The sequence below is a fragment of the Coffea eugenioides genome, chromosome 10 (genome assembly GCF_003713205.1).
Source record: "Coffea eugenioides isolate CCC68of chromosome 10, Ceug_1.0, whole genome shotgun sequence".
NCBI classification, from domain to species: domain Eukaryota; kingdom Viridiplantae; phylum Streptophyta; class Magnoliopsida; order Gentianales; family Rubiaceae; genus Coffea; species Coffea eugenioides.
Genome location: NC_040044.1, coordinates 8,621,901 through 8,635,337, shown reverse-complemented (window position 1 = coordinate 8,635,337; position 13,437 = coordinate 8,621,901). Strand labels below are relative to the sequence as shown.

At 34.4% G+C, this 13,437-nt stretch overlaps 1 protein-coding gene across 1 annotated transcript; it reads left to right on the top strand.

Moving 5' to 3' along the window:
• The first annotated feature begins 1,422 nt into the window (after positions 1-1,422).
• LOC113750008 (protein CLT2, chloroplastic-like) lies at positions 1,423-8,136 on the top strand. Its single transcript, XM_027293909.1, has 10 exons — positions 1,423-1,980; positions 2,749-2,894; positions 3,338-3,375; positions 3,688-3,803; positions 4,644-4,743; positions 4,821-4,856; positions 4,977-5,027; positions 5,798-5,921; positions 7,458-7,583; positions 7,687-8,136. The coding sequence occupies exons 1-10, from the start codon at positions 1,523-1,525 to the stop codon at positions 7,842-7,844; spliced, it is 1,353 nt and encodes a 450-aa protein (XP_027149710.1). The 5' UTR covers positions 1,423-1,522; the 3' UTR covers positions 7,845-8,136.
• Positions 8,137-13,437: the final 5,301 nt, after the last annotated feature.

The window sequence follows — 13,437 nt, the reverse complement described above, 5'->3', positions numbered from 1 at the left end:
GAGAAAAGTAGAAAACTGAAAGATTTGTGTGGCGAGACTGCTGGTATGAAAGTATTTATAGGTAAGTGTGCTTTGGTGGGGTCCAGGTTTTGGCTTGGAGAACAAGATGGTTGATCCGCATCGTGATTCTTTCTCCTTTTTTTAACTTTTAAGTAGTAGTACTAATTTTCATTTTTGGGCCGAAGGTGTTTCTGGAATTTTCAAGACGTAAAATCGCTATTTTGTCGTGATTTGGATAATAAAATATTTGACTTTTCCCAGATCCGGGGGAGGTTGGATTTAGCTAAACTAGTAGCTAGATAAGGGTTGCGTTAAATATTTTTTTCGATAATTTCTATTTGGTCCTCACAAGATTTGGGAATTGGGAGCTTACGATGTTGTCCACTTCGACAAAAATAGTTTTCTACAATTAATCCTTATTGCCGAAATTGGCTAACCAAAATTTGGCATTTGGGTTGATCTTACCATAATTAATCGAAAGAAAAGGGAGAGTATTGCAAAATGTGAATCCTATAATAGGGAAATTAAGCATGAGATTGAGAAAAAAATTTCTTAAAATTTAATGTTCTTTTACATGTCATACTCTTATAGTAAATGCTATTATATTTTTTTTTGGTGAAGGATAAGTGAAATTAGTTACTTTGAAGTTGATGCAAAAGTAAATGGTTAGGAAAAAAAAAGGCTTGAACAAGTGAAAGATAAGGAGTGATAATGTTAAAGGATAACACAAAATGCAGCAATTTGCAGCAATTGAACTTTCCCAACCCAATTCTGATACTCAAGGGTTTGTTTGGATAGGGTATTATTTGGAGTAATTACTGTAGCACTTTTTGTGATGTGATGTATGTGAGATAAAAAGGTAATTGGGAAGATAAAAAACTGTATTGAAAATTATAATGGTATGATATGTCAACAAATATAGTTGACCAAATAATCTATTGTCCAAACAAACCCACGTGTAATTCTATATTGTACTTTTAATGCTATATATTTTCTATGTCAATAAAACCTTAATCAAAATTTTGTAAGTCAATTATTTTTTAAAGAAAGATTGGATTGAATGGTCAAGTAAAAGAGATTGTAAACGGTAGATCTTGAATTCAAAACCTCACACTTATAAAAGAAAATAAAAATGTGAATTCTTTAATGACGTGAATCACCCACCCATACAATGCAAAATGACAAAACCACCGTGCTAAACATTACCTCATTTATTATCTCTATATTAAACATTAAAGAAAGTGTTGTTGTTGTTTTATAATTAATTCGTTAATCCAATGCTATACATCATTTATCATCTCTCCATTAAACATTTAATATAGTGTGATAAAAATACTTGATAATCCAATCTTATTGACGTAAAAATCAACAGAGCACGCCTTTATCAGATCAAATCGCGTTGCATACAGCGTCTTCACCTGCTCGGTCAGTTGGTGAAAGGCTGCTGAACCTGCCTTTTCTGGTCCCTTTCCCCTTGCCACTCCTCACCCTGCAATCGTCTTCTTTCTTCCTTCTCCCTCCCATGGAGCTTCTATTCCCAGCAGTATCATCGTCATCATCCCAAATCTTTGCCACACCCAAATTCAAACTCCCAATAGTCTCCCTTTTCCACCATTTTCACCCCTCCAATTCACTTCTCCTCAATGGCTCAATACCTTCGCCTTCCTCCCTTGCTTTCACCTCGGTCCGCCCTCTTCGGAACCCAACATTTTCTGCCTCCCAACATCTCAAGACTCATCGGCGAAAGCCACCTAAACTCATCCAAGATTCAGCACAAAGGTTAAATTACAAGTTCAGGATTCGAGCTTTGGGAAAAGATTCCGATGGTCCTTCTCGGAACATCGATAATAATGTTACATTAGTGATTCTTAGCTCTGTAGTTACAGTAGTATTGGCTGTAGCGAATCGGGTTTTTTACAAGCTTGCCCTTGTTCCGATGAAGGAGTACCCCTTCTTTCTTGCTCAGCTCACCACTTTCGGGTAAATATGTTTTGGGATTTATTGTACAATTTAATTTGTTCTCTGATATCACTTTCTTTCTTCATTAATGGTAATTATGTTAATGTCTCAATTTAGCAAGTCTGGAAATCTAGGATATTAGGATGCATCTAGAGCAGTGAAAAATAGTGAGTACCTGGTTGTTATTGAATTTACTGTGAAGAATAAATTGCAGTGAACGTCTAAGATTTTTTTTTTTTTTTTTAAAGAACGTCAAAGATTGTTGGCTACTTCAGAATGAGTTAATGGTGAAGCATTGATATAGAGAAGTAAAGTGGCAATTTTTGAGTGCGTTTTAGCTCCTAAGCTTAGTAGGTGAAGCGCCTCCATAAATAGTTGCTCAAATTACTTGGGATGAATTTGGTTATGAACGGATTTTGTTAATGGAGAAAGAGAATTCCAAAGCAATACGTATAGTTGGAGAGTCTTGTTAGACTACCATGGTAGTATACATTGTCATCAATGAGGTTATGTAAAATTGTGATGCGTGCTAGATGAACTGAAAGCTGAGAAAAACTTTCATCCTATGGAGGCTTTAAAACATGATTAAGTGAGGAAACTTCTAAGATCATGTAAAGAGAAATAAACTATGCATTGATAGCTTCTATAAATGATTCTATCAAATTTGTTACATTCAACATTTGTGCTTTTATCTTTTGAGATTCATTTGCTTCCATAGTCAGTGAAAGACTGCTAGAAAATTATGTTTCATTGGATAAAATGATGACTTGTTGGCTGTTTTGCACACAGGTATGTTGCTATCTATTTCTTCATACTGTATACGAGATACAAAGCTGGTATTGTCACTGATGAGATGATCGGCCTTCCCAAATCACGTTTCATGATTATTGGTTTCCTAGAAGCCCTTGGAGTTGTTTCTGGAATGTATTCTGGAGGTACAATAAATCAAGTCTTAGTTGGCATTTATTGCCTGCCAGTTGTGTTTGAGATTCTGTATGGGTGTTCTAGTAGTTAAACTGTTAGATATTTATGTATTTTAAGTTATGAATATATCAATATTACTTTTATATAGGTGCCAAGGATTCGATATTTTAAAGCTTTTGAATTTCAGGAATCACTCCAATCTATGAATGATTAGTCAGCATTAGAATGTATTGGTGAGAAGATTGTATTAACTGCAGCAAAGCAAGTCCATTCTGTTTCTTCTTAATTTCTAGTTTGAGAGGAGAAATTGCATAAAGTTCTAATATAAGGTTGAATGAGCAAATTACACTGAGAGATGCGGACTGAATAACGTACGAACTTTTGTTTTGGATAGACAAATTTGGGAAATAATTAAATATGACTTGATATGCTGAAAGTTGTGTATACTTTGCAGCAATGCTTCCTGGGCCAGCTATTCCCATGCTGAGTCAGGTAATATCTGTAGTGTTAAGTATTTGAATTTTGAAACTGACATTTTTTCTTGCTTTCCGATTGAATTTGTAAAGAGGAGCAGGATGACTTTTGTTTTAGCAGTAAAATTGCATAACATCAGTCCCTTCTTTTTTCTGATCAAATTGACTTTACATAAACGTGGACATACCTCAAATATTGTTGATTGCTTATGAAAATTTGTGATATCTACTGAGCAAGAAAATGGAAACATTAGATCAGCAGCAAACTGATTATCAATTTGGAAAGCGTAGGTCTATTTAAATTCCTCATTTTGTGGACCTTCTACTGCAGACATTTTTGGTGTGGCAATTAGCTTTCTCTACCCTTCTCCTTGGCAGAAGTTACTCATTGAATAAAATCATTGGATGCTTTCTTGTAGCAGCTGGTGTTATTTTTGCAGTTATGAGGTTCAGCAATCTTCTCCTCCTTAGTGTTAGATTGTATTACTCATTCTGTTAATGACTAGTGCTATTGAATTTGCGTTCCTAAAATGGTGAAAATCCTGTATTTACACTCTGATTAGAGACACAAAATATTTTTTATTCAGATAATCGTCATGGGTATGCCTTGGAGTCGCATTTTTATTATTTGAACCTAGCATTTTTGTTCTTTCCACTTTTCTTTGGCATAAGCGAGATCAGATAAATGATAGGCTAGAAAAAGAGTGTTTTCGATAGATGCACATCATCAGAAACTTCTTTAAGTTGATTTCTTGTGCTCATAATTGAGATGCAGCACTACCCAAACAAACTTGATAAGGCTGATGGATTTTATAAGTGTTTGTTAAAGCTGATGAATTGGATGAGAAACCAGAAATGATGTCCTTAAATATGGTATTCATATTTAAGTCATCCTTTGTGTAATATTATCACTCAAATCCCTGTTTAATTTCACAATCAGGTCTAGTCTAGGATTGAACTGATATGCAAGTACAATATCTATAGTGGGCATTTGATGTGAGGTAGTTCTCATTGTTAGCAGCATTTCTGGGTTCTTTTGGGACAATATATGATTTTAGTTTCTCAAAGAGATCTGCTTGTATTGTAATAACATATCTTGCTTCCCATTACTAACAATGAAAAGGAGGATATACTGATATTGGGCTCTATTGTGTTATTGGCCCAAGATTTTGAATTCACTTCAATGTGAAAGTTCTATAATAATTTCAGTGGACACATCTGCATGGTGCATCTTATTCTACTTCTGATCTTCCAGTTCTTTCTTTTTGCATCTCTATTGGACTACAGTGGATCGGACAATGGTCAGATGTTATCTGGAATTGGGCTCATTTGGCCGTCACTGATGATAGTTTCGAGCGCCTTTCAAGCTGGTGCATCTATTATCAAAGTAACCCAAAAATTGTCATTGATTGTTAGCTTTTCCTGTTAGAGGTAATGTTTTGAACTTTGTATGGATGTATTCAGGAATCTGTTTTCCTTGATGCTCGGAGTCATCTCAAGGTATGAGCAGAAATTTTATGGGTATCTTATACCTTATTTCGCTGTTGACTTTTGAAATCACTTTATGCTGTAAAAGATGCTTATGGTCTCCCATGTACTAAAGCGTGATAATCCATACAGGGAAGGTCTCTGGATATCTTTGTTGTCAATTCTTTTGGATCTGGATTCCAGGTACTCTATACAGTTTAATGAATTAGGTTGTGCGTGCATATATTTCATGAATAAATATGATGCAAACTGTTTCTGCCTTTACTTTCTGCATTAACCAACATACTTATACGCACTCCAGTAGTAAGTTATGTTGACTGTAGACTATGACATAATGTAAATGATAATTCGGCTTTGACGGCTCAGATCTCTTCTTTCATCAAGTTCATCTTATGGTGATTGATCTAGAAGCTTAAGATCTCCCTTAGGAGTATCTACAGCATCTGCTGCATTTAGATACCATTATTTTGCTAGAAGAAGTAACATCGTAGAGAGGAAATAAATTTTATTCATGTAAATTTGTGATTGCTTTGACCTGAAAACATATTGCATTTGATTGAATCACTATGATCTGCCGTGCATAATGCGGAGAACATCTATTTTATAAATGAGAGCGGGCACCTCAGAGTATTAACCTTGCATAACACCGATCATATGTGTGAGGGTATCACCTAGTCTGTTTGACCAATAACTAGTTGGAAAGAAGTTTGTTTGTTTCTGAATCTTTGGTATAGGTCGTATAGCTATTATCTCTTTACATTTTGAGCTTCATTTCATGCAAAAACTGGAACGACAATCCTCGTTTTCTAGATGTTCCATTGAGCTATTTCTTGAATATGCAGCTTCATTTGGTGTATGGGTTGCATTGAATGGCATTCACAAGATACTATATCCTGAGCTGGCATTCAGTCATACATGTGGATGTTGATCTACATAAAAATTTTGACTTGCAGGCTCTTTTTGTGTTTCTCCTTCTTCCTTTTCTTTCGAACTTGAAAGGTATACCATTCTCCCAGCTCCCTTCATACCTAAAGAGTGGGGCTGGTTGCCTCTTGAATGCTGGATCGACCGGATCAGGTACAGCCTTTCAGGCCTTGGTTGTGTATTTGTGAAGTAAACTGGAATGTGATGAAAAGGCCTTGGTTGTACGTTTGTGAAGTAAACTGGAATGTGATGAATTATAAGTTGTATGCACTCTGATAGTACTTGTGCTGTAGCTTTGCATGTTCTGTATTCTCACCTTCCCAGGGTATGCAGATTCCCCATGGTTGATTTGTTTGTGTGCTGAAAGTGATTACTTCCTTCAGTACATCTTGGACGTATACATTTCGCATTTCTATGGCATCTTGGCATATAATGATTATACAATGATTATCTTGGCATAGTCACTACCTACAATTTGCCTTGAAACCATGCAGTCCAACATTGTCAACTGATATATTCCTGGAAAGCAAGGGAAATAAGTTCTTTAAAGATTTTGTTCCTTCCCTTGTTTCCATATATACCTGTGACTACTTGTGATTCTTAAAGTAAAAGCTGGATATGATACTATCTGGATCTTTTGCTTAATTATTAACAAATGATAAATGAAGTTACCTGTTCTGTTTGTGCAGATGGCTTCACTTGAAGACAGTTGTTTTTGAACTTTTCTTAGCTTTGTCTCGAGGGGACAATTTACCTGAATATTATTATTTTTTATTTCTAATTAAATAATATTATTGGAAAATGAACTTGAAGAGCTGTCACAAAACCACACCACATCCCACACCTCAACATCTTTCATCCCAATAATTTCCTGTGTACCACTACTGTCAATAGCAAACTACCAACAGAAAGTGCCTTCTTTCAATTGCTGCATAGGCCAAACCCTGACAGCACGGAAATCACGATCAGAAAGATTTTAAAGTAGATTGCAGGCAGAATAATATTAGTGTTGTGGGTCAGGGCTGTCAGGCAATCCTCACGGGCTAAAGGTCAAAGATGCAGTACCAATATAAACAGAAGCTACACCCTCCTTCTCGTCCTCATCGCTATCATCAGAGTACAACCTACTAGTACTAAGAAACAAATGCAACAACAACAGCAAAGTGCAGGGCAAGAATAGAGGGGGGCTTAGATATGGATGATTGGAAAACCAGATCTAGTACTACTAATGTTTGGGCCTTGGTGGGAGTGCATACAAAGTGAGTGGGTTGTTTATTTGGAAGATCCGGAGAGAAGAGACTAGAGGAGGAAAAGAGGAGTGAAGGAAGTTTGGGAAGAAAAGGAAACTGTCGCAGAGAACGAATAAGAAAGAAGAAGTAGAAATCAACTTTAAAGCTGATTCAATTTCTTACTTTGGAAACACCAGTAACGAGTGATATATCTCTATTTCCAGTAAAGATGTCAACATTTTGATAAACTAGTGAATCCAGATTTATATACTTTTCATAGTACATTTTGTAAATAAATGACGAATTTACCTTTATTCTCCTAAAATGCAACTTGCTAGACAAATTACTGCAATTAAAATGCCATCCTATAGAAAATGTTCTTATGAATTTTCATTTCTATTGTGTATTTTGGTGCTTTCCTTGATTGTGTTTCTGGTTGCTCCACTGACCACTTTACCAGGCTGTGAAGGAGCTCCATTACTACCCCTATTGTACGTATTCGTCAACATTTGTTTCAACATATCGGTGCTCCATCTTGTAAAGATTTCATCAGCAGTTGTTTCTTCCCTCGCTGCAATGTCATCAGGTTCTCTCTTAATGAAAACCTTTAGACTGGTTGATCCTCTTAAATGATCAGCTTTTCATTTTGGTTCATTTTTTTTTCACTTGGTTTTTGTGTTTTTTGGCAGTTCCAATTTCAATATGCATACTTTCTCTTCCGCTGCCATATCTTCCGGAAGGTGTGAGCTTGAGCCCATTTTTTCATGTGGGCAGTATCGTTCTGGTGATGGGTCTGATCCTATACAACATACCTCAACCCCTCAATGAGAGATCGAATATTGAGTAACATTCATCTTCTAAGCTTACTTTCTGACTGGAAAAGTTCTAACCATGTCATTATAGTCCAAAGAGATGGAGGACAATATGTCTGCCATTTCTTTTCAAATTGTATTTTCAATGTAGAAGCTCCTATACTGATTTCTATACGTTTAACCTTGAGGTTGAACGCTTTTTATTGTGCTTTTAGTTTGCTAGTGAACTAGGCTTTGCTCAACTGATGTAGGAATAGTTACAAATGTAAGTAAGAATATATATTATAGTTGCTATAATTCAAACAATTCTGCATTCACAGCACTAAAGGCGAAATCTCCTTCTGGGTAAATAACAGCCCCAATGCTCCGGAGTCGAGTGGATTCTCGATTCAATGTAAGTTAGGTTCTTTCATTCTTGAATGCCTTTGGCCTCATTGGAGTTTCAAAAGCATTCTCTTACTCTTATTGGAGAAATCGTATGGACTTTCAAGGCAGCATTTTTGGGGAGAAAAATGCTGCTCCCATGGGATCAGTTTTTCTGATGGACGAATCGTTGTTGATGAACTTTTGGGTGAATTGTATCCACCAAGTCACCAACAGGGTATCATGCAATCATCGGTACTTTCATTCAACAGTTGTATTGCTCCATCAGGTGTAGATATGCTTACCTTTTTTTGGTTAATTTCTTGCGTTAGTATCTGATTTGTCAAGGTTATGTTGTTTGCCCGGGGAACCTGTTTAGTTGTGAAACTATTGCGAACAACATTTTTGGTGGAATGTTAAACAACAGCCATTTTGGTTTGGACTATTTTTCTCCTGAACTGAAACATCTAATGCGCTGGACCCATTTAAACTGGCAAAAAATGATCAATTTCGTCCCTAAACTTTTTCGCTAGAGTCAGATTTAGTCTTTAGTCTTTAATTTCTGTTTTTGATCAATTTCATACATGAACTTAATTTTTATATTAAATTAAAATTTTTGTGACGGCGTCACCACCTAAAAGCCATTGACTCCTAATTGAACACTAAATAGGAGTATTTTGGGAGTTTTGGCACTCTCTTCCCTCCACTACCAAACTCCACTCTTGCCACTCTCCAACCCTTCATCGCCCATCTCTAAAAATTTGATTCAGCGAATATCAATCCCTTCTCAGGGGAAAAAAAAAAATGTCATTTCCCTCTAGAAGAGATCAGACTCCCCTGTCGAAATTTGTCTGGGTATTTTAACTTTAGAGTACATCCTCTTGCCATAATTTTAACTTTAATTTGTCTGGGATTTTGATTCACTGCTGCAACTTTGGAATACATTCTCTTGCCATTTTCCCTTGTTTGTTTCCTCACGAATGATTTACAAGACAGAAGCTACTGTTTCTGGAAATTGCGCATTTTTTGAAGACGGAAAAAGATGACAGGAGTTGGATAATTTCTAAAATAACATGGTAATTATCTTTGGCTAATGATCATAGGACATCTTTATCCATATCTAATCCTGCATACGAGCCATTGTGCTGGCCGTGGAGGAATTTGCAAGAACAAACTCTTTTGTTTCCTCGGATCAGAATGCCCAATATCATAAGTGTGTTTTCTAATTATCACTTAAAAACTTGTAATCTCCAGCTTACTTTCATTTGTTCTTTTGGAAAACACCTCATTCTAGACTGATTTATACTTTTTTTTTTCTGATTATACAACGTAATTGTGGGAATCCTTCCGTTATAGTTATCAAGAACTGGCGCTGACCCATCATGGGATGTGAAGAAGGGGTACTAGTAACAGGATTAGGGAAGGGAGTGAGGAAGGAAAGGTGAAAAGAGGAGAGACGGTAAAGTAAACGGCTTGTAGAGGTGGTGGTGGGGGGTAGGGGTGTCGAGGAAGGGAGAATGGTGGGTCGATGGGGAAGGGAGTGGCGGAGGAGAGTTGCTAGGAGAGAGAAAAGGGGAGGCGAGGGCGTGGTTAGGCTTGTCAACGGTCTGGACCCAGATCCGGACCGGATCCGGATCCATTTTGTCAAACAAAAAAACGGGTCGGATACGGAATATAGTATTCTGACCCGTATTAGACCCGGATCCGGATATAAATGAATTAATAATTTAAAATATATATATTTATCAATATAATTAGATTAAGGTGATGTATTTGAGTAAAGTCAATTTGATTTCTTTTCTTATTTGGTTTTTTTTTGTATTAGTTAGAAATTAGTTTACAAATATATTTTTTTCTCTTTTTTATTAGAAATTGTAAGTTTTGATAATTTTTTCGGGTAGACCCGACCCGGATCCGGATTCGGAACATAGAGTAGAAGACCCGTCAGATAAACGGGTCGGATCCGGGTCCGATATGATATGCCGGGTCCGGGTCCGAAATAATGAATTCCGGCCCGTTGACAGGCCTAGGCGTGGTGGCAGCGGCGGGTAAAGGTGAGTTAGGGGGAATGAGGAAGAAGTTAAATTAAAAATTTTAAAAATATTTTTAAAAAGTTTTAAATTTTAAAAGTACCTCAAAAAATACTTAATTTCTTTCTAATTTATTTAGTTTTATTACAACTCATATCCAAAGTTCCTAAAATACTTCTATACAACTATTATATAAGAAGTTCGATTGCTTTTAGGTGATGGTGTTTAGGTGGTGGCGTTGGTGCGAAGGGACTTAATTTGATTTAAAAATTAAGTTTAAGAAGCAAATTAGTCAGGAATCAAAGTTAGGAACTAAATCAACTTTAGTGAAAAAGTTTAAATATGAAATTGGCAATTTTCCCCATAATTAATTCACCAAAAGTTCTATAAGAGTGTTCGGCTTGAATTAAAAAGTATTACTACTAAAGTAGTGACCAACCGCTTTGGTCCAATAACTGGTGGTTAGAAGAAATCTCTTAGAATTCTTCTAAGGATGATGTCTGGAGTTTATATCTCACCTAGTACAGTAATAGAGTTTAAATCTTACTTGGTGCAGTAAGGGGAAGCATGGTACTCCCTTTCTTCGATAAATTTAGAGAGTGTAGTAGTACATAACTTAGTGTGAAGATCGGTTAAAAAAGAAAACAAAAAAAAGAGGGTGGAGATGAGTTTAAAAAAAAAAAAGAAAAAAAAAGAGTAAAGTAGTCGCTATCGTCTCTTTCCTCACGGACCTAAAAGTTAGGCAGTTTATCAATATTGTTCATTTTTTCTTTCACGACCAACATCCTCCATGCAAAGTGCAAACAAAGCACTAGCATCTGCTAAGACCAACAACTTTGATTGTCAGTTCCTCCAATGAGAATGTGTGTAAACAAGAATATAAGCTAATAAAGGTTGAAAGATTATCTCATCCAGATGCTTAAGCTAATATGGAGAGTTTGAACACTGAACCTGTCCATTTTTGTGTGCGCTCAATAGTTAAAGTTGTAGTATTTGGTGAGATTGTACACATAAACTCTTGTTTAAGGTGAATGATTTGTTCATTTCATAAGTTTAACAGCAGAAATGCTTGACTTTTTCAATAAATTTTGCAGGATTACTCTCAGTGACGGAATCAGGATTTTTTTTCTTGGGGGGGGGGGGGAATTTTTCCTAACAAAACATCAGATATTAACTTTAATTATAGAGGTATGTCTATTTCATAATATATGCAGCATAATCATAATGAAAATTACTACAAGAAATAAATTTTGAATAAATTTTTTGTAACATCACAAACCACCCAAACTGCACATTATGTATGTGTAGTATATATGTGTGTATGTGGGGGTGTGTATATATAAGTAAATCTTATATATACTGACAGTGTATACACTACCATTGTTGGATACATGATATATAAATTTGAAATTCAAATTTAAATTCAGATAATTTATCATGCATCAAATGGTGATGGTGTATATACTGTCAGTGTATAAAAAATTAATCATATATATATATACACACACATATACATATACATATACATATACATATACATATACATATACATATACATATACATATACATATATATGTAATTATTTTCAATTAAAAAAGATAAAAATTATGTTAACATACTTTGAAATTTCAACCTCTTTTCTTAAAAATAAATTGAGTTTTACATTCTTTCATAGAACTAAATTCATTTATGAATGAATTAGTGCTAAATTTTCTAACAACTTTCTTTTCTATATACACAGTTAGGCAATCATTCAAGAAATTATCTTCCATCTTATTTCGGAAACTTGTCATGATTATCTTCATAATTGAAAATACTCGTTCTATAATTGCAGTTGATATAGGAAGAGTAAGAACAAATCTAATCAATTGGGTTAGATTGTATATTTGTACATGAACCAATAAAGTAATTGTTTTTATTTTAGCCTATTGATAATTATGAATTAGGGTCTTTTATTATATTATATCAAATTGGGTTAATTTATTGCGAATCATTAAATTATAAGTTTACTTTTTTGAAAGTCAAATAACTAGCACAATAAAAAATAAATAACTTTTTTTGAAGAATAATTCAAATGTGGCTAATTCATATAGATAAACTCTCATAATATAAACTAAAATTGTAAAAAAATTAAGGGCCAACTTTGTTTTACACGTATATTTACACACTGTGGATTAAAATTTTCAAGACTCAGAGGCCTCCTTGGCTCGGCGAATTTTTAAGAATATTGTCAAAATTGAAAATGGTCAGAAAATTGGTGTTATGTTAGGATGGGTTTCGGAATAAGGAGTTGCCACAATTGAGACGTGAGGCTTCTAATAAAAATACTTTTAATTTTCATTTATTTTGGTTTGCTTTATTATTGTTTTTTTTTTTTTTTCTTAAAGGCTTCGCCGCTCATTTCAATCGCCGTTGTTTTGTCTTTTATGTATCGCCGCTCATCTTATGAGCGGCGATACATTCTACCTTTTTTTACTAACTTTTATTATTTAATATTTAATAAAAGGCAGCGCGACCAAGTTTTCTTTTTCCCGTAAAATGTAACCTTAATTAGGCGTAATTAGGGTTTAGGGTTTTACGTTTTACATGAAATTCTAATTTCCAAATCACAGTGTAACCTTTAACCCTAATTTTAAAATCAAAATTCTTAAATCGTATTACTACAATTCTATTATAAACCAAAATTATCAAAAATTTAATATATGATATTAGAATAATGTTAAATTTATAAATTAAGATGATAATCAAGTATGCTATTAAATTACTTATAAAATTTGTCTAAGTCATATTTTCAAAATTTTGTAATATTAATGTTAATTTAAATAATGATAAATAATGCAGTATTGATCAATATTTATAGAATGTAATAATTAGTATATAAACTTAAATAATAATAAATTACGCTTAATTAGAGTTTAGGGTTTAAATAATTAGTATGCTATTAAAAACACACTAAAATTTACCTAAGTCATATTTTTAAAATTTTTAATGTTAATGCTAATTTGAATAATGATAAATAATGCAACATTAAACAATATTTATAGAATGTAATAATTAGCATATAAACTTAATTGATAATAAAATGAGAGTTTCGATAAGAAAAATTCAAAAAATCTAAATATCACCCATCAACGCACCTCTTGCTCTTATCTCACAGAGTGGTAGAACAGTTACATTTCCAATGAATTCTTCCGTGTGGTAGATCTCGTCCTAATTGTAATCGTTCGCACCTCC